Genomic DNA, 22492 nt, shown 5'->3' with positions numbered 1-22492 from the left:
TTGTTTACCTACTTAAGCCTCAGCAATGGCGGGCGCCCCTCCCCAGCCTCGCTGCTGCCTTGTGGTTAGATCTCAGACTGCTGTGCTAGCAATGAGGGAGGCTCCGTAGGCGTGGGACCCTCCCGGCCAGACCCTGACACTTTTGCAGAGACTACAAACCTATTATTTTTTAGAATGTTCTTCAATTTGCTTGGGTTTACCATTTCATCATGATTAGATTCATTTTATGTGTTTTTGACAGGAATATCTCAGAAGTGATGCTTGTTCTTCTTGTTACATCCTGTTAGGTGATACATGGTTTCTATTTGTCCAATTCCTAATAATGTTAACTTGGATCACTTAATTAAAGTGCTCTCTTTCCAGCTTCTCCACTATGACATTACTCTTTTTCACTTTGCAGTTAATGTCTCTTGTTTCTTAAACTTCTGATTTTTTCATTCGCTTATTTATTTCTATCAGTATGGCCGTACGGATTTCTGTTTACTCAATGGATGTTAATCCATTACTGTCATAATTTATTTTGATGCTCACTTTGTCCCAAATATATGGCCAGGGGCATTCTCTTTCAACTAGCTTCTATGCCCTTTTGTTGTGTCCCCACATTCTCTAATCAATTCCTTACTTTCTAGTATAAAAAGATGGTCCAGATTTGTCTGTGCCCCAGCTTTGGAGCCAACCATTTCTGCAAAGCTGTGAATCGTTTTAGCGGAGAATAGTGCTAAAGACTAACATTTGTGGTTGTGCTACTCCCAGGCCATTTGAGTGGACAAAGATAGTGAGTACATTGTATACACCTATACATTTACACATACATATGCAAATTTACATGTCTTTATCTAAATATATGGTGAAAACCATAAGTTCATATCAGTACTCTCAGTTTCAATCCAGTACCATGGGACTCATTCTATATTTGTATCTCCTTTCCATATGTGTACATCCTTTCCCCGATAGGTAAGAAAACTGGCTCCCCTTATCCTTTAATATATTTCCTTATTTGATCAGTCCCCTATATTTGCCAATCTCCTGTCACTGCTTCTCCCACACAGATGGTCTCCTTGAACTCATTGGGCTTCACCTTATGCAAGGTCACTCCCTTATGTGGACCCCCTCCTTACCTACTTGATCTCAGTAAGGCCTTGTGCCAGGAACTCCTTTTCCTCACTTCACTTGGATTCCAGTAGTGTGTCAGGTTGCTACTTCTGCCCACCCCCTTCTTCACTCCCACCCCCATATGGAAGTCTTTTTATGCCTTTCGGATTCCTACACACCCTGTACCAGTCTGCTCCTCTGTAAAGACACCCTCTCCATCTAACTTGGGTTCCAGCCCCCCAGCCTGAGGTGCCTTCCCTTGTAGTTACCCTATTCATCCTGCTTGGGCTCCCAATGCCTCACTGGAAGTCCCCCCTGCACTTAGATTGCCTCCTCATCCTGCTTAGGTTCTGACACTTTACTCTGGGCTGCCCTCCTCACTCCACACAGGCTCTGACATCAGGCCACCACCCCATGTGAATTTCATGTGGGCCTTTGAACCCTGCGCTGCCTGGCCTGCAGAGGCTCCCTGCCTTTGACTGACATCCACCAGCTTATGTAGATATCCTCATTACTCCGGTTGGAGTCTTATATCCCATTTTGAGCTCCAAACCCACATTGGTCTCTAGTTTCTTTTTCTGTTTTTTTTTTTTCTTTTCTTTTTGGTCTCTAGTTTCAGTTGTTATTTATGCAGGACAGGGTAATAAGATCATAACAGCAGGTAGGCTGTTGGACTGACATCAGTGACCCAGAGATAAAAACCAAACTTCAAATGGTAAGGACATAGTCCTCCACAAGACTCCCCTCATGTCAGCCATGAGTTTAGTGGTCTGCAAGCTACCCACAGTTGTGAAGAGGTGTCTACAAATTTGAGGGTTCCCATTATTCCCTCACCACTCACCAAACTCAGCATAGTGCTGTACTTATTATTACAGCTTTATTGTAGCAAAAGGATTCAAATCAGAACCTGTATAGGGTTGATCTGAGAGGCTCCCAGATGTGAAGCTTCCGTTGTTTTCTCCCCATTAAGCCAGTACATATTAACTTCTCTCCTCTCGAACATCCAGTATGTGATGATATGCAGAGTATTGCCAACCGGGGAAGCTCACCCAAACTTCAATGTTCAGAATTTTTATTAATATTTCCTTGTGTAGGCATGACTGATTGAATCATTGCCCATGTTGCTCAGTCTTTTTTTTTTTTCTTTTTTTTTTTTTTGAGACAGAGTCTCACTCTGTCGCCCAGGCTGGAGTGCAGTGGCGCGATCTCGGCTCACTACAAGCTCCGCCTCCCGGGTTTACGCCATTCTCCTGCCTCAGCCTCCGCAGTAGCTGGGACTACAGGCACCCGCCATCTCGCCCGGCTAGTTTTTTGTATTTTTAGTAGAGACGGGGTTTCACCATGTAGACCAGGATGGTCTCGATCTCCTGACCTCGTGATCCACCCGTCTCGGCCTCCCAAAGTGCTGGGATTACAGGCTTGAGCCACCGCACCCGGCCCCATGTTGCTCAGTCTTTAGCTCTTCTCCCCTCTCTGGATTTTGAGGTTACATCACTAGGCTCAAAGCTCAACTCTCTAATCACATGGCTGGTCTTAGTGATGTGGCCAGCCCCATCCTGAGTCATCTCTTTAGCATAAACTAGGGGCCACCAAGGATTTACAGGCTACTTCTCAGAAACTGGAGACAAAGGCCAGCCAAATTCTTCATTCCAAGTGTTTAGAGCTGAACTTCTAGCAACCAGGACAAAGGCCAACCAAGTTCTTTACTATTCAGCTATGGAAAACTAAATTGCTTTCTTAAATGGATCAGTTGGTCCCTCTAAAATTTCTACTTTGATATTTCCTCATTTACCTTTCGGATTAAGATGTCATGCAGTAATTTTACAATAGTTATAATGTGCTTATTTATTTTCGAATCACAGAAATAAGTAAACTTTCAGAAATGTTCCAATACTGCAGTATAAATTGATAATGACACTGTAGTAATATAATTAAACATATAATATTTTAAACTACAAGTATTAATTTGCTTGTCTTATATTTTACTGTTTACCTGTCAATTACATATCTTATCTGTTTTAGGTATGACTTTAGCCTTTCCAGCCTCAGTTCATGATTCTCTAATTTGCAGTAAAACATTTCAAATTTTGTACAAAAATGAAGAGGTTGTTTTAAATGATGTTATGATCTTCAAAGTAAAAATGTTATTGGATGAAAGAAAGGTAAACATCTCTTTATATTAATTTATATAAATATTTTTTGTAATGCCTCAAGGTGTTATTTCTAACTTTCTATAAAGATTCAAAAAGTATCTCATAGTGTAATTTCTTTTCAGATTGAAGAAACCCTTGAGGAAATGAATTTTCTATTATCCTTGGATCTACACTTCACAGATGGAGATTATTCGTAAGTAGCTAATCAAACAATTAAAAAACCTTTAGGCACTTATGACTGTTATTTGCTATTATTAGATTACCCATTTTCTTCTTAAAATTCATCCTATCCCTATCTTGTCGTGAACTGTGTGTGTTTTCTGGGGAAACTTCATGAAAATGGTTAGGCCAGCTCTCTTTTGCCAATGCTAAATCTATGATCTCCAGATAACAAAACCAGAGAAGTTAAAGAAATATGGAACAATTTTTCCTGGCTCCTAGAAATTGCACTGTTAATACCACTACCATGAGGCATTTAATTGTAATTGAACTCTTTTCCACTCTATCACTGGCTAATCTTTCCTGATGACATCAGTTATGCTTTCTTTAGGTAGGACTTTGTTGATATTCTGAGAGTTATCAAGACTGATGACACATACTTGACAGTTGTTGTAGTTCATTTCCAGAACCCTTGAGGAAGTTTTAGGATTGGCTGCCTCCAACTTACCCACACACCTGGACATGCAGTCATATGTTTTAGGGACAAATTTTGCTTGTGTTGATTTAAAACAAGAATCAGTGGTTCACTTAACAATTTTATTTATGTGAGTTTTTTCCCCCATCTCAAATGTAGTTTTAGCGACAATTCTCAAAAATGATATATAAATTCAGACTGCATGTGGGATAAGTAACTAAAAAGTCACGTTACTAAAAGGACTACTTTAGATGTCCTCTTCACTATCATGAGAAAAAAGGTTTTTTTATATGGTAGTTACTGTCCCTTTGTAATACTTGTTCATTACAAAGAATTTTGTAAGGGTTTATTGGTTTTTTTTTTTAACCAAGTCAGAATTCTTTAAGTGGAATAAGCTGAAATGAATTGGTAGTTCATTACCTATAGATAGTTATAATGTATGGATGGAATTTTTTTAAGTGTAATTGCATTGTTTCACATTTTTAGTATGTGTAAATCTAATGACATACTAAATGTCTACAATAAGATATGTTTTACTTTTTAAAATAAACAATAGCCTGTTTGTTTTTGAGCAGCACTTAATAAAATTTTGTAGAGTAAAAATAATTTGAAATATCTTTTGGGATTTATTATAATAGTATGTGACCTATGTTGTACTGCAGCCTTGTAATAACAGTATTCTCTATGGGGTAAAATTTTCTTTAAGATGAGATAAACTCCTGAAGTATCAAAAAGGATTCATTTTATAGGGATATTAGTGAAAAAATAGTTCATATCATGGACTGATAGAAAACAATAGGTGGGATCTGATTATTTTCTCAATTGGTATGTTTCATATTGCTTTCTAATGCAAATTTGATGCTTTAAAAATTACTTTTGGCCGGGCGCGGTGGCTCAAGCCTGTAATCCCAGCACTTTGGGAAGCCAAGATGGGCGGATCACAAGGTCAGGAGATCAAGACCATCCTGGCTAACACGGTGAAACCCCATCTCTACTAAAAAATATAAAAAATTGGCCGGGCGTGGTGGCGGGCGCATGTAGTCCCAGCCACTCGGGAGGCTGAGGCAGGAGAATGGCGTGAACCCGGGAGGCAGAGCGTGCAGTGAGCTGAAATCCAGCCACTGCACTCCAGCCTGGGCGACAGAGCAAGACTCCATCTCAAAAAAAAAAAAAAAAAACTTTCATTCAAAATTTTTAAAAAGTAATTAAGTAAATGGTTTTTATAGTTTCAACTACTCTATAATATATTGGCCTTTACTAAATATTTAATACTTACATGCTAATTGTTCCTTTTTACAGGGCAGATGATCTGAATGCCTTGCAGCTAATAAGTAGCCGAACACTGAAGCTGCACTTTAGCCCCCATAGAGGCCTTCATCATCATGTTAATGTCATGTTTGATTATTTCCACCTTTCTGTTGTGTCTGTTACAGTTCATGCATCATTGGTTGCACTACACCAGCCACTAATAAGGTAAATTTGACTAATATTTTTGTATTAAGCCATTCTTACACTGCAATAAAGAAATACCTGAGACTGAGCAATTTATAAAGAAAAGAGGTTTAATTGGGTCATGGTTCTTCAGGCTATACAGGAAGCATGATGCTGGCATCTGCTTAACTTCTGGGGAGGCCTCAAGAAACTTACAATCATGGCAGAAATCACAAGCAGAGCAGGCATCTCACATGGCCAGAGCAGGAGCACAAGAGTCAGGGGAGTTGCTACACACTTTTAAATGACCAGATCTCATGAGAACTCACTCACTATCATGAGGACAGTACCAAGAGGAATGGTACTAAACCATTCATGAGAAGTTTGTCCCCCGGTCCAGTCCCCTCCCACCAGGCGCCATTACAACATTGAGGATTACAATTCAACATGAGAGCCTTCTTAATGTAGCGTTTTTTATTTTTATGGTGAAAACATGTACTTTCTAAAGATAACTGAAATAATAAGGACTTTAAAAATTATAATCAAAGTCAAGAGTATGGGAACATTGGCTTAATAACTTTTTTATTACAGAAGTATGAAGCCATCTTTGTCAATCCCAAATAAATTAACAAAGAAAAAATACAATCTGGAAATAACCACACAACGTTGTTTATTCTGTACCTATGTTTTGTGCAATGTTATACTATAATTACACTGGAAAAATATGTGAATTTTTTCTTATTTTTTCTTTGCCTCTTATCCAGATAGACTAATTTTATCTTCTTAACTGTACATCATACAGTAATTCTTGCTTTCCAAGTTATTAACCAATTTTATGAATTTTTACTCAGCCTTTTAAAACTATATCATGTACCATTAGTTCAAAGGTATATAATATTCTGTATCATAATAAATGCATTGAGACAATTATTTTTTTCTGTTCACTTCCATGGTTAGACAGATTTCTTTCGTTAATGTAAAAATACAATGCAAGGTCTTCAGTTTTTACATCATCATTGTAGTATGGGCAGCAGATGGATGCTTCAGATCAGTAAATTATATGAAAGTCTCCAAATGTATTTGATTTCTAAACTGTCTGCAATTTCCGATGCACATCTGATTTTGACAATTAATATTAGGCAGGATGCTTAAGGGATATGATGGTAAGTTGATTTATCAGAAAACTAACTAGATCATTTTGCAAAATTACCCTCAGAATTTCTGGAAGCCCAACACAATTTAACATATTGACCACAGGTAATAATCTCCTATGGCATATCTTTACATTGTTTTAAAAACTAATTGAAAGCTTCTTTCATTCTGTTGCTCTCTCATCTCTTACATGTAGATCATCTTGACCTAGTTCCTTTTAGAGCACCAAGGCCAGGAAGACATATATTTCACCTGATGACTTGTTTTGCCTTCTTTATTCTATAGAAAGATCTATAACTGGTAGTTTTGCTGCCTTTTTTTTTTTACCTCCTAGGCCTTTGAGAGGTTGTGCTAAGTTATTATAGCTTTTATAAACAGGAAGGTGTTTTTTATTACATACATAATTTTATTATAAGCTTAAAAATTTTTTGGAAGATTTTCTGAAAGTATGAATGAAATTTTTCTAATGAAGTATGTTTTTTTTGAAATATAACTTTTAAATAACATACAGTATTGCTTTTATATGATTATGTGTTTGGTTTTAATGCTAAATGTTTATCTGTTTATAAAATATATTACTCTATTTTTCTAAATCTCTTCTTTTTGAAGTTTTAAGAAGAATCTCTAATTAAACTGTTTTAACTATTTCTTTTTAAGACTTACCAAGATTATCTTCATAAAACTAGCTGTATTTCTCTCCTGAAAAATGCACAAGCAATTCATAGGAGGTTAGCTCAGGTTATTAATGTTGCTTTTTAGGGCCCTAATTAAACAGAGTAGATATTCACATCACCATCATAGTGAGTTAAATATGTGCTTCTTCTTGCAATGCAGCAATTTTTGCCGTAGACTAATAGGAGAAAGGGGCAGCTCATCTCCTAGAGACCATTTACTGGAAGAACAAATTTTTGGCTCAGAGTCAGAAGCCAAGAGGATTAACCGTTGGCTCTGGTTAGTGACTAGAAAAGAAAACAATATGCCTGTAACAGCTGAGGTTGCTGTTCTTTACCTAGCTGCCATGGGCCCTTATATCTAACTCTCTCTTGCTGCTAGAACTTCGCTGTTAAAGCAACAGCATCTTTACCAGCCTTTCTCTACCTGTGAATGAAAGGTCAGAAAAGGAAAGGGGAAGGGGAAGCTTTTTGCTGGTGGTGTGCTGGTAAAGGGGTCATATCTGAGGGTAACGTTTCCTACTCTATATTCTTCAACAGGTTTTTCCTGAAGTTTTATTATTGGTGGGGTTTTCTTTATCCTCCAAAACTTGAAAATTTTTAAATTTATAACATCTTTCAAATTTTTATTTTTATTTAAAACAATTTTTATGGTCAACTCAATCTGTAGACATTATATCAGTTACTTAAAGTAAGTGGCTTAGAATTTCTTTCTTTGCTTGTTTTTTATTTGAACTATTTCTTGTATTTGAATTTTTTAAGTACAACTTTTATGACAGTTCTGAAAAACACATTATAGCAAGTGGAATTTACCACTTATTTGAGACTCCCTTCTTTGCTGGGATATAGACATTTTACTTTTGCAAAGCAAATGGATTTTACAAACAAAACCTGCACTCTGCTTATGGCAAGATTGTTTTTCTTTTATGTCTTTTCCCTTTTGCCAAACTGTCAAACAGTTCAAATGCTTTGTCCTACTTTATCTCAAATATAGTTGTGTGTGACTTTTCAACATTCTAACAGAAATATGCTTCTCCTCTATGGAATCTAAATGTTAATACTAACAGAAGTAATTCATATAATATGTGATTGATGGTGCCTTGAAGCTGGAGGCTGGAGGATTGCTTGAGACCAGGAGTTTGAGACCAGCCTGAGCAACATAGCAAGACTTCACCTCTACAAAAAATAAAAATTAGCCAAGCATTGTGGCACATGACTGTAGTTCCAGCTGCTAGAGACTTGAATAATAAAAATTATTTTAATAGAGCTTATAGCCTTTTAGTAAAGAGAATAAAGGGAAAGAAACTTATTTTTGAGAAATAGAGGCATCAGGTAGATTTAGTAATTTTTGTTTTTCTACATTTACATGGGAGCTCTTTATTTCTGTAAATAGCATTCATATTTGATTAAGTGTTAACACTGTAAATTTGGTAACCAGTTCCGACTTTAGGATTTCCAAATTCAAGCTTGGCTTTCATTTGTTGTTTATCCACTCTAAATCCCACCATGTTTTGTCTTTGATGTTCTTTGAGACTTCCAGAAGTCTCATTATAGCAAGCAATGTCAAACATCTAGCCCTAGTTTTTTAATATTAATTTCGTTTTTTCATGATTATTCAAATTATTTTTTTAAATTACTTTAGGAATACTTTAGAACTCATAAACTTGCAAAACCCTTGCTCTTCTATTCCTGTAAGATTTTCCTTTGTAAATATTTAACTTACATTCAAATAGACTCTTATGACAGTAATAATATAATACTTCTTCCTCCAGCTTTCCTCGCCCTGTGAAGACAACTTGGTTAAATAGAAATGCACCAGCACAAAACAAAGATTCCGTGATTCCTACTCTTGAAAGTGTGGTCTTTGGTATTAACTACACAAAACAGTTATCACCAGATGTAAGAACTGAATATGTTTATACATTTTTTCCGTATTTTAAAAGAAGTGTTTTTTAACTATTTTATCTATGAATGATGTTTTCCTTTTTTTAATTATTTGAGCTCAGCAACTTATAGATCTAATTAAATATGATCTTAAAATATTGTTTGGTTCTAATTGTCTATTATGAAAACGTGATACTTCAAAATGTTACCAGATTTAGTGGATAGATATCTTTGACATCCTGTGCTCTTTAACTTGTTACTATTACGCCTTGGTCCTTTAACAGAACTGGTAGAAGTATCCCAAAGGAGTCTTTAAAGAACAATTGCCAGAGCTGAGACCCAGGGTAGAGTAGTGCAGGCCAGGCGTGGTGGCTCACACCTGTAATCCCAACACTTTGGGAGGCTTAGCCTGGAGGATTGCTTGAGGCCAAGAGTTTGATGCCAGCCTGAGCAACATAGCAAGACCCGACCTCTACAAAAAATAATGGAAAATAATGATGGCACGTGCTTGTAGTCCCAACTGCTAGGGAGCCTGAGGCAGGTGAATCGCTTGCGCATAGAAGGTTGAGGCTGCAGTAAGCTGCAATCGTGTCACTTCACTCGAGCCTGGGTGACAAACTGAGACCCTATATCTTAAAAAAAGAAATTAAAACAAGAGTAGTGCAAGTACAGCTATTATTATAAAAGAAAAGGGGACATACTATAAAAGCTGAGTGTGCTTCAGTCTAAATGTAATATAAATAACATGCTATCAAAAATAATAATTTAATCGACTTGTTATAAAAATCCATGGTAACTGAAATTACTAGGGCCACATTTCATGCTTAAATGTATTGTTTGAACAACTCTCAAATATTACCAAATTTTTTATATGTATTAGAATAAATTTAGTTGACAGGTGGTTAAGTATTTTTTCTTTATTTTTCCAAGTTTCAAATGTAACATTTTGTATTACTGACACTCTGTATCCTACATCTGTTTCTTGTTTAGGGTTGTAGCTTCATCATTGCAGACTCCTTCCTACATCATGCCTATCGTTTTCATTATACACTTTGTGCCACTCTGCTGCTAGCCTTCAAGGGATTGCACAGCTACTTCATTACGGTAACAGAAGAGATTCCCTCTTGTCAGAAACTAGAACTGGGTATGTTAAAAGTAGCGAGACCTATCCTACAGTTCAAATCATTCTCTTCATTCTTATATTGCTAGCTATCAGCTTTGCCATAGTTTTTCTATACTAAAACTACAGTGTTTGTGTGCTTCACTTTACTTCTCTCTCAATTCCATCTTTTTCTACCTTGATAATCACTTTTTGCAGCTTAAAAATGTTTTTCAGAATGCTAAAAAATAACTTCATGCTAAATTTGAAACGAGTCTTTTAAAAATAACGTGTCAATATACTGTTCCTCTTAAAATATAACCCAAAAACATGCTAGAAAGCAAATGTAATTATCTGCAGAATAATAGGAAGGTAAATTAAATCCATACTTCCAAATATTTTACAGTCTAATCAGATTGTAGGTACTCAGGGCATTTTTGTTTACATTTGATTTTATAATAGTTATCTCAGATCTCAAATTCCTTTCATATTGTTTTAGGGAATAATAAGATTACTTACTTTTTTAACATTTTAAAAATCATTTAAATTGCTTAAAAAAAATCAAGCTTCAGGTTGTATCCAAAAGTAGTACCTATATATATTTGTAGTACATAAATCATATTGCCTTGATTTTGTATACCATTTGTAGTTTGCAAAATGCTTTTACATATATTATTTCACAGAAGATAAATTATTGGGATTGGCAAAATAAGTTCTTATTCAGACTTTTTATGTCAGTTTTATTAGCTTTTATTTTCAAATATTGGCTAATAGCTTATACAAATATATTTTCATCTTTTTAGAATATATTTTATAATTATGTTTTTTAATAAATCATAAATTGCCTTTTAAAATTTACTGAATCAGTATTCTTTCTTTATTCCTTTGTTCCTCAAGGATTTCAGTCTTTTAACAATATTAGTGCACTCCCTAGAGTAGTCACTGTTACTGAACATGGTTCTTGGGTTTAAGACTAATCAGACTACTTAAAAAATTGTGTTGGATTACACATGAATTGCAAGAAAGTGGAAGAATTTCTACCCCACTTAAATTCAGCTGTGAGAAAATGCTGGCTATTGTGCCACTATCAGCAACTACTCCAGTTTAATTAATTAAGTCCATTATTCTGTCAGTTCAGCTCACACTTTCTTGACTAGACATAGATATCACTAAATTGACGTTTAGAATTCTTGATTCAGTAATCCTAATGGTTTCATAAATACACAAGCAATAGGAAAATGCATTTGTTCTTTTTTGACCATGTATTCATTCTCAAAACAAAAATGGTAGTGTGGAAAAGATAATCTTCTGATCATTATTCTCTGAAACAGTCTCTATTTTCCTTGCTACTTTATGTTCTTAGAATTCCTGTTTCCCTTAGGAAAATTCTATAGACAGCCACTACCTCAAATGTAAATTTTTTAAAATGTTCTCTTTTGAAAATGAAAGAATCAGCTGGGCACGGTGGCTCACGCCTGTAATCCCAGCACTTTGGGAGGCCGAGGCGAGTGGATCACGAGGTCAGGAGATTGAGACCATCCTGGCTAACACAGTGAAACCCCGTCTCTACTAAAAATACAAAAAATCAGCTGGGCATAGTGGTCTGTAGTCCCAGCTGCTGGGGAGGCTGAGGCAGGAGAATGGTGTGAACCCAGGAGGCGGAGCTTGCAGTGAGCCAAGATCGCGCCACTGCACTCCAGCCTGGGCAACACAGCAAGACTCCATCTCAAAAAAAAAAAAGAAAATGAATCATTTATAGAATAGAGCTAATTTAGGCTATCACTTATCCTCAATGGAAAATTATGTTTCACATATCTTTAGTGGTGGTTTGGAAATCAAAAACATTTTTGTAGAAGAATTATATTACAAATTTTAGTTAGATTTAATGACCAGACCACAAAACTATTATACTACCATATTAATGAAGGACAGTATCATGTGCCTGAAAAATAGTGTTATGAAAAGTAGTGATGTAAAGCTTAAAATCCATGTGTAATATCATTTCTACAAAAAAGAAAGTTAATAGTTTTTATGTGGAAGGCTACAGTAGATTCAAGAAGGCATTATCTTTTGTTCAAGAGTGCACATGTGAAACCATTTCTGTCACTTACTTAATTTGGGCCTACAAACACAAAGTGGTTTCCATTCACATGGTAAGGAGATTGAAGGGAATCAGATACGGTACATGTGTTAGGAAGCAAAGGTGAGATTATCCAAAAGACAAAGGGTGGAAAGGACCTCTAGGAACAATGGGTGTTGGGGAGCCCTGGCTTAGACAGTGTTAGCAATTATTATTAATTTATCAGTCTAACTTCAGTATGATCATGTATTCATAAGATTTTCAACTTTTTTCTGGTGAGGATGTCTTTTATGTCATGTATGTTACTTTGGGCTTAGAGATGTAGTATAGGAAGTATCATAATAAAAGTGCCCTTATATTTAATTTCAGAAGTTAATTACAAAATGATTGTCAACTTTATTCCAAATTATTTGCTTAAAATATTTTATCAGAAAATAAAATTCTAAAGCAAACCCAGACTTCAGTTTTAAATAAGTATATGATAGAAATAAAATTACTAGTACCTTACACATAGATTTACTTAAAACATATTTCTTGAATGAGTGAATGAAATAGCACAATGCAGTTTTCATTGTTACTTGAAAAAGTGTAGGCATCAACATAAAGCTTAACAGTTTTCTAGGGATTTTTAAAATCAAGATTCATCTTCAATAAATATTGGTAATATATTGTGTTCTTAAACTTTACGGTTTATAATTTCCTTTCTCTTTATTGTGAATTTTAGTTTATTCTTGACTGCATCTTGTAAGAAAACATCTAAAAATACTATTAACTATTAAAAATAAAAGTATTTGTTACATATTCTAAACTATCAATGTCTTTTATTTTTATTCTAGCAAAATAAAATTGTGAACACTGATATATTTCTATAATGTACTGTTGACCAAACACCACTATATTCACCAGTTTTAATAAGTGGATACAGAGTAGTTCTTGATTAAAGAATATTTCCTTTTATTACGACTTTTATTGAGTTTTCAAATAAGCATATCTTTAAAGTTATTAAACTTTACTATGTTTGAAAACTTTTCTAAAATATGTTCCCTCTTTTAAAATAATGCTTGAGTTCCTTTCTGCTTTTTTGCCTTTCTCTTTTCTCCTAGATGAATGATGTACATTTTCTGATGACATATAATTAAATATTGGTTTGGTGCAAGGAGCTCTTACTGGACATAAGAGTCAGGAGTTCTGGAATTAGGTTTGGGCAAGTCACATAGCCTATCTGAACCCCAGTATCTACACTTGTAACAGCAGGGAGTTAACTCTGAGATCCCTGCCAACCTAAAATTCTGAGTCTAATAAATTAAAACATATTGGATTATGAAATGTTGAGCGACACATACATTTAAATTAAAAAACCAAAAATATATACTCGAATGTACATCATTTGTAATTTTGATAAGCTAATTAACTAACTGCACTATCAGATAAACACTAAGTCTATTATTAACAAGCTGGAAAATTCTAGTAAGTTTTGTTATAAAAGGAGTATAGTAACTAGTGCTGTATGCAATCCTTATGACTAGCCAAGGCCAACATGCAGCTCCTATATGAGCGTCTTCTCAGAAGAAAACAGCCACGAACACAGAAAGACAACCATCTAGGTACGTTTACAAATAGCTTAAGCAAATGATCCCTTTTAATTAATTAATTAGCATGAAATTTTGCTTTAAATTAGCATCAGATTTCATAAATATATATTTAATAATATAGTATGTTTCCACCATTCTGAAGAACTTACCTTTAAAATCAGTTTGGTTTGTAGATAAATTTTGGTTAATTTCCTAATTTGTAATATTGAAGTTTTTACTTAAGTCTGGAAATGGTAAATGCAAAACTCCCTGGCTTTTTTCATGTGTTTTTTAAAGTTTCTATGAAGAGTACTTTTTCAAAACCATGATTATTACTACAATTTATTGGTTTAATGACATTGCCTTGAATTTGCTCAGTTATTTTATCTTTGGCTAGGCCTAGTGATAATGAAATGTGATTTTAAAACGAAACCAGGCAGGGTATGGTGATTCACTCCTGTAATCCCAGCAATTTGGGAGGCCGAGATGTGCGGATCACCTGAGGTCAGAAGTTCAAGACTAGCCTGACCAACGTGATGAAACCCCATCTCTACTAAAAATACAAAATTAGCCGGGTTTGGTGGCACATGTCTGTAATCCCAGCTACTCGGAGTCTGAGGCAGGAGAATTGCTTAAACCTGGGCGGTAGAGGTTGCAGTGAGCCGAGATCGTGCCATTGCACTCCAGCCTGGGCCACAAAAGCGAAACTCCACCTCAAAAAATACTAAACCTAGTTTTCTGCACTGCAGAAATAGAGATGAGATGGGAGGCTGAGGCAGGAGAATTGCTTGAACCCGGAAGGTGAAGGTTGCAGTGAGCCAAGATCATGCCCCTGCACTCCAGCCGGAGCAACAGAGTGAGACTCCATCTCAAAAAAAAGAAAAAAAAACTTTAAAAAAAGGAATAGAGAAGAGAAATATCCTATCAGGATCTGGGATGTATCGTCGTTTTTTGGTTTTTTGCTTTTTTTTTTCTTTTTTTGAGTCAATTTGCATTTATTTTTTGTTATTCTACATTTAAAAAGCAAAATAACATCAAATCACCACTATCTGGATATGTTGTACATGGTAAAGGAAATGTTCTGATCTCATTATTTTATTATACATTTTCATATATAAGTTAGACTTTTCTTGAATAGCAATAATAATTTATTATCTATAAGTATATTAAAAGTTTTCACTTTGTGTTCAATAAACCATCACAATTACTTTTTAAAAAGATTGTGAAAAGCTGTAGGAATCAAAAAGTGAAATAAAATCAGTATTTATTTCTCAATTTTCAGAGGTATGAACTGAAGGAAGTTAAAAAGCCAAAATCTTTCTCAACATTTCTCAGATGAAAACTAACTCAGAAATATTTGAGTTACGTTAATTTTCACTAAGACTGTTAAGAGAAACTGATTTTTCTGGTCAGGAAGGAAAAAGAATAGTTGAAAATTTATTGTCATTCTTTTTGGAACATAGTATTATATTCTCATATAAAGTTACTGTAAAATTAAAGAATTCATAGTATGAAAGTATGGCCATTTATGACATTTTAGCATTTTTTAACAATTCAAATATACTTCTAATTTAAACTATTTTATTGCCAGCCTATCAGTTTACATGTGAGCATTCTAAATAATTTTATAGAATACAGTTAAATGTAATAAAATCTATTTTTAAAAAAATGGGCCAGATCTTGGTTGGGTAGAAAAATACTTGATTCAAAACTAAAACACTTTTGTTGAGATATCTTTGATCCTTAAACCTAACATCGTATTGCCATTGTCTGAGCTGTATTATAAATATTTGTTGAATGAATGGATAGATTTAGAAAATAAATAATAGATACATGTACCCTTTGGCCTAATATCCCCACTTCTGTTCACCTGTATCATAGAAATAACATACTAGCTAGTATGTAAAGATATAGCTACAAGCATGTTTATTTCAGTATTGTTCTTGGCGGCAAAACAGTATAAACAAAGATCAATGCCCATTATTTGGGCAAAAAGTGGAATACAGAATAAATCATGATGCACTCACATCAAAGAATATTGTGTAGTCATCTTAAAACATGCTTTAGTGCTAGGTACCAGAATACTGTGGGGTAATGCTAAGAGAAAAAAGCAAGATGCAAAAAGGTGTGCAAAATACAATCCTATTTTTATAAAACAGTGACTCCAAAACTTATATGTGTATATGTATATTATATTTGAAAAATATGGGAGATATGCTCTAGACTGTAACCTTGGATTAGTAATAGGAGCCAAGCCCCCCCCCAAAATATATGATAATAATCACATCTACACATTTCTGTAGAATTGTATAAATGGATATATATAGTATACCCTTGAATAACACCGGAATTGGGGCACTGACCCCTGTACAGTTAAAAATATTCCTGTAACTTTTGACTCCTCCAGGACTTACCAACTAATGGCCTACTGTTCACTGAAAGCCTTACTGATAACGCAAACAGTTGATTAATACATAAAAAGACTAGTATCTACATGTTTTTATGCAATCATGACATATTCATCTTTCTTAATTTTTTCAATATTTCTAGGCTACATGGATTGCAAGTTTCATATTCTTTCCAAAATATTTATTGAAAAATACTTGTGTATAAGTGCACCTGCATAGATCAAACCTGTGTTGCTCAAGGGTCTGTTATATATGTCACTTTAAAAAGAAAAAATAATTAAAATAGGATTTTAAACTCCCTTAAAAATCTAAGTGATTTTGAAATTATTCTCAGGACTAAGATTTTAAAGTTAAATTATGCTTTTAAACATTCATTAAGATATTGTTTGCATTGAAGTAGCTCTCACTAGTTATAATGCAAACATACCCATTTATGCAGTTAGGTTCTTCTATGTAAACATTAGAAAAATGTGTCACAACTCTCAAAACCTTATTTTCAAATTTTTAAAACTCAGAGGGTAGAATATGTAATTTCTAAGACTAATTTCCCTGATTTTTTTCTATCACAGGAAAAGATCATGAGTAATGTGAAAGCAGATGTTGGCCTATGGGAGTGGTGGTTTTAATGCAGAGTCTGTTGCTGGTTTTTTAGTTTTGGAAAACCCAATATTAGAAGCCACTGGCTTATCTGACAGTGAAATGATTTGTGAAATCATAGCAAATTTCTTTGGTTACCAACAAGTTGGCCAAATTAGTGATCTATTTTTTGGTATATATCAATATCTAAATACAATTTTACTTGTATATTTTGTGAGTTATGAAATATATGTGTTCCATTGATTTTTAGTTAACAACAGAGTATGTGTTGTTCACATTATGTTACTGGGAGGGGTGCAGTGTCCTTGGTTCTTGTTGAAGGAAGAATTCAGCCAAGAGACACACAGCAAGGGTTATATAGCAGAATTTATTTAAAGAGACAGTAGTACACTCTGAAAGATAAAGCAGAGCAAGCTTCTGGAGAGAGTGAGCCAGCAGCAGCCAGTGCTGGGGGCCTCTATGAAGAATACATGATTATTCATGAAAGGGCATGAGGAAGTGTCACTTGCAATCATGTTTTAGGCAATCCCCTTGGGCATACACGCTCTGTAGTTGTACATGCTAGTACACATGTTGCTTGTCTTGTTAGCATTTAAAATCTCCACCTAGGGGTGTGATTTTTACTATTGTAATGAGCAAAAGACTATTCTAGGGTGAGTTATTGGAGGAGTGCACATGCTTCAGGGTTGCAGGAGCCCAACCAGAAGGCCAGGTATAGCCAATATAGCCATTGTCCTTTTTGCTGTCAGTGGGCAGCATCTCCAGGACTTCTTTGCCCAGAGGCTCCCTTGGCTGCTCATATCTGGCTGTCTCCCTACTCTTAATAATTATACTGTGGTTGTGTTTTACCACATAATTGTGATTGCTTTTTTTAACAAATGTAAATGTTTATCATTTTTATCATGTAGTAAACATTCAGTCTGTCTTACAAATTAGTCAGCTGATGAGTGAATTCAGGGATGTCACAGAATGTGTTCTTGCCTTTATGTGAGAAGGATCAATTAAACTCTTTCACAACAAGATTATGGGAATTTTGTATGGTTATAACTATGCTGTTACAGTTCTTTTAAAAGACCTGTTTGATTTCTACTTAAAAATTACGTGTATGTAAAGATATTTCAGACCTTAGTGTAATTCCTCCCTGCCAAAATTAAATAATTAATAAATCTTTATATTTTCTTAGTTTCTATTTTTCCAAGTAAATATTACCATTTTAATTGTAAATCTGTGTACCTCTTTATAGATGATTATAGCATCTCTAAGTAAATCAGAGTTGTATGGCAAATATCTGCCTCAGTTAAAGAATATTTTATAGAAAAATAAATTTATTAGGAACTAACTTTCTATTAAAGGATCTTGGCATTCATTTTTATTAAATAGCCTACACCTCAGGTATGTTTTAAATGTTTCAGTTATAAAAATTGATTTTACTTGAGCGTTTTAGGAATAGCTTTTGTAAAAAACGAGAAAGCAAGGCATGTGTATGTATAACACAAAATACTAAACCATACTGGAAATTATAAAATATGAAGTACAGTAAAATCTAATTATATAGTTGCTCTTTTCTGTGACACAGTTGTGCAAGTTACTTAATGTATATAGTTAATATTTCCTTGACAGTGTTAACTCTTGTGAAAACTAAAAACTGATATTTATCAGAATGTAGAATTTAATAATCACAGTACCTATGTAATTAATATGTTTATGAAAATATGTTACCTTGAAATTTAATTCATTGAATGTAGTCCAGATACGTCTTAATTTTCAGTTTTTATGGGAATTTTATTTATATAAATTAAATATCTAACATTGAAATATTTCCTCTACTCTTTACTTCTTCCAGAGGAAATGGATGTAGAAGCTCGACTTACTGAACTATGTGAAGAAGTTAAGGTACTTGGATTTTTTTAATTCACGTCATCAAGTTATTTGAGTGGTTTCTGTTTCCTGTTCTAGATATTTTGTCTATGAAAACTTAAAGTATTTATAGTTCCTAAAATGCAAAGATAAAGTAGTTGATCATTGTAGAACCACAACTTAGTTGGTCAAAATTCATTTGGCTTTCAGCATAAAGTTAACTTACCTTTTAAAAAGTATATTATTATTCATATAAATGCAATAGCAAAGATAATTAACTGATCAAGCTGTACATTTTCTTCTGTTCACTCAAATAATTTCTGGACATGTTTTTAAAACATCACTTAAACTTGTGCAAGTTTATAAAATGATACTGTTTAAAAATGAAAATTTGTTTTATTTCAGTAGATCAGTTTGCTTCTCATATCATTTTTTCAGTTCACTCTTGCAATTAAATTGATATATTTGCCTTTCTTTTTTTGAGAAACTAAATGCTTTTAACTAAATGCATGTTTCACTATGCATTCACTCTTGGTCAGCTACATTAATGGAAGAAATCAGAGGTGTGAATCAAAGGAAAATATGTATTTGGTTTGGATATACTTTTGGATGTAAATTTGAATGAGGACTAGACCCATTCAAAAAGGTATTCTTCTAAGAAAATTATGCATATGCAGGATACATAAGTTTTGTATCCTGTCCTAGAGATTTTTTCTGCAGTTCAAGTAAGGTAAATATTTTATTTAAAAAAGTCACTAATGTTCTTATGATAATTACTCAAAAGAACATTAAACATTTAAAAATAATCTTAAGATGTGTGCAGTTAATATGAAAACATCTGCAGTGTTTCACTGAGCTATTAAAGAAATTTTGAATAAATATACATATGATACTCCTGTAGATAATCACTAAAAGATATCAGTTTTACTCCAGTCAATCATTTTAATGAGTCCAAACCAAAATCCCACTGGAAATTTAAACCTGTTTTTAAAATCTTTTCAAGAAATGTAAAGATGGCTAAGAAAAACTTTTTAAAAAATAATGTAATTTTAAAATAATACAAATGTAGAAAAACTTGCTCAACTGGATACTAAAATATATGTAAAATAACAGTAATGAAAAGAAATAAGGTAGGATTTCTCTAAAAGAATAAAAAGACAAGTCAGTGGAATTAAACAGCACTAAAATAGTCACTATTATGTTTAATAACTAAGTGTATGATAAAATATCAGTAGTGTCAGGGTCTATAACTATTGTGGTAAAGTTAACGTCATGCCATGCTATAGCAACAGTTCTAAGTGGACTGAAGAGTTAAGTGTCCAAAGAAATTAGGAAGAAAAAAAATTACATGCATATGTAAATATAAACAATCTGATCTTGGGATATGAAGTGACTCCCTCAGACAATTTTTAAAAAGGTAAGTGTTTTAAAGACCAATAAAAACCTAAGGGACAAAATAAGATATTGATGATTTGAAATTTCTTTGTTACAAAATAATACTGTAAATTTGAAAGCAAACAATAGACTGGAAGAGAATATTTGCAATATTTAAAGCAGGCTAATGGTCAGTGCTCACTATATATAACATGCTCTCAAGTATCAATTTTAAAACAACACCCTTGTTAAAAAAAAAAAAAAAGATACAGTGAGGCAGTGTACAAATAAGTCCTTAGCAGAATAATTTAGCTCCTGAAATGATACTCATTCTTACTGGAAACCAGGGAAATGCAAATTCTAACAGGTTATTTTTTTTGCCTATGAAATTTGCAAGAATGAAAGTGACTACTGATCTTCATTTTTTGCAAGAGTGTAGTGAAACTAGTATCTACATACCCTGTTGGTGATGGTATAAATTGGCACAATATTTTTTAACATTAGTCCATTGATGTATTTTAAAAACACTTACATGTTGCACAATTATTAAATCTGCACAGCAGTTTTTATTTAATAATCTGTTCTACAAAAATGTAAATGTGCACAAATATAAGGAATTACATCATTAATTATTATCAATTCTGATGTAGCCATTTAAAAGCATTAGGTGGATCTCTATGAAATTGTCATGAATTATTTAATTCAGAAAATATTTATTAATTCATGATGCTAGATACTGTTTTCATGCTAAAAACTCTTCAAGATACATTAATTAAAAAAATATGAATAATATGATTTTGTATAGTATGTTAAAAGAACTAAAAAGCTGTTTGTGTATTTTATTCTGTTTATGTGATTACATATGAAATATTTGAAAGGATATATATATTCCAAGCTTTTAACAGTAATACAGAAAAAAAGTGGCATGGAGAGTAAAGTTTGTAAAGGGGAATTTTTATTCTTTATACGCATCTATTTTAAATGTTTAAAAATAATACATATGTATCCATGTATTGCTAATTAATTTTTTAGATATACATATTTAAATTTCAGTATGTAAATGGATGTCGTAAACTTTAACATCAACAACCTATAACATATTATAATGTGTCTTGAGACATGGTGAGATATAAATTCTCATACTTTGTATATCTTTTTCAGGGATTAGTTTGGCAGTGTGTATCCACAGCTAGAAAAATATGTCTTCTTAGTGTATACCAAAAGCTAAACAGAGGTTCATGTGAAGGTTCATAATATTGTAAAAATGTTTCATAAATGCCCAATGGTAGAATGATTAAACAAATTATGGGCTACTTGTAATCTAAGTTATACAGCCTTAAAAATGATGTTTTTGGCCAGGCGCAGTGTCTCACACCTGTAATCCAGGGAAGCCAAGGCGGGTGGATCACCTGAGGTCAAGAGTTGGAGAGCAGTCTGGCCAACGTGGCGAAACCCCATCTCTACTAAAAATACAAAAATTAACTGGGTGTGGTAGTGGGCACCTGTAATCCCACTACTTGGGAGGCTGATTCAGGGAGAATCACTTGAACCCAGGAGGCAAAGGTTACGGTGAGCCAAGAGCATTCCATTGCACTCCAGCCTGACCGACAGAGTCTTGCTCAGTCGCCCAGGCTGGAGTGCAGTGGGGGGATCTCAGCTCACTGCAAGTTCCGCCTCCCGGGTTTACGCCATTCTCCTGCCTCAGCCTCCTGAGTAGCTGGGACTACAGGCGCCCGCCACCTCGCCGGGCTAGTTTTTTGTATTTTTTAGTAGAGACGGGGTTTCATCGTGTTAGCCAGGATGGTCTTGATCTCCTGACCTCGTGATCCGCCCGTCTCGGCCTCCCAAAATGCTGGGATTACAGGCTTGAGCCACCGCGTCTGGCCATAAAAAGATGTTTTTAACAAATGTTTGATGAGTGGAAAAATGTTCATATTGTATTATATTCAGTGAAAATTGTATAAAACTATATATTATTTTAGCTTTTGCTTTATGTATATAATTGAAAAAAACTTGAAGCCTGTACATTAAAATGAACTTTTTTCATCTTTTTTTGCTTTTTTTTGCTCATATTTTCTAAGTAAAGCAGCATTTTGCAATCAAACGATCAGTGAATGTTATGGGAAAAAATATATATATAAGATAATGTGATTTGAAAAAAACGCAGATGGCAGATGTAGCCAGACACAGTGGCACACACCTGTAGTCCCACCTACTCCGGAGACTGAGGTGGGAGTACTGCCTGAGTCCAGGAGTTGAGACTGTATTCATACCTTTGAATAGCCACTGCACTCCAGCCTGGGCCATGTAATGACACCCTGTCTCAAGTGTAAAAAAAGCAAATAAAAATATACAAATGTAAAGTCTTATTCCTACATTTATATATGTAAAAGATCATGCCAAACTTAATTCTAATTTCCTTTTTTTTTTTTTTTTTTGAGACGGAGCCTTGCTCTGTCGCCCAGGCTGGAGTGCAGTGGCTGGATCTC

General features: G+C 34.2%; 1 protein-coding gene across 3 annotated transcripts in view; it reads left to right on the top strand.

The window, feature by feature from the left end:
* FAM135A (family with sequence similarity 135, member A) overlaps positions 1-22492 on the top strand; it is a 151958-nt gene that overhangs the window by 60796 nt on the left and 68670 nt on the right. The window contains exons 5-11 of one of the 3 annotated variants that reach the window (XM_011957041.1): positions 3115-3254; positions 3368-3438; positions 5179-5352; positions 8906-9032; positions 10008-10161; positions 13723-13800; positions 18616-18665. In XM_011957041.1, coding sequence (XP_011812431.1) covers positions 3115-3254; positions 3368-3438; positions 5179-5352; positions 8906-9032; positions 10008-10161; positions 13723-13800; positions 18616-18665 — 794 coding nt within the window. The remainder of the gene's footprint in view (positions 1-3114; positions 3255-3367; positions 3439-5178; positions 5353-8905; positions 9033-10007; positions 10162-13722; positions 13801-18615; positions 18666-22492) is intronic. The other 2 variants (XM_011957043.1, XM_011957042.1) reach the window with 2 other exon arrangements.

The sequence above is a fragment of the Colobus angolensis genome, unplaced genomic scaffold (assembly GCF_000951035.1).
Source record: "Colobus angolensis palliatus isolate OR3802 unplaced genomic scaffold, Cang.pa_1.0 Scaffold431, whole genome shotgun sequence".
In the NCBI taxonomy this organism is placed as follows: Eukaryota; Metazoa; Chordata; class Mammalia; order Primates; family Cercopithecidae; genus Colobus; species Colobus angolensis.
This window is presented reverse-complemented; position numbering and strand designations above follow the sequence as displayed.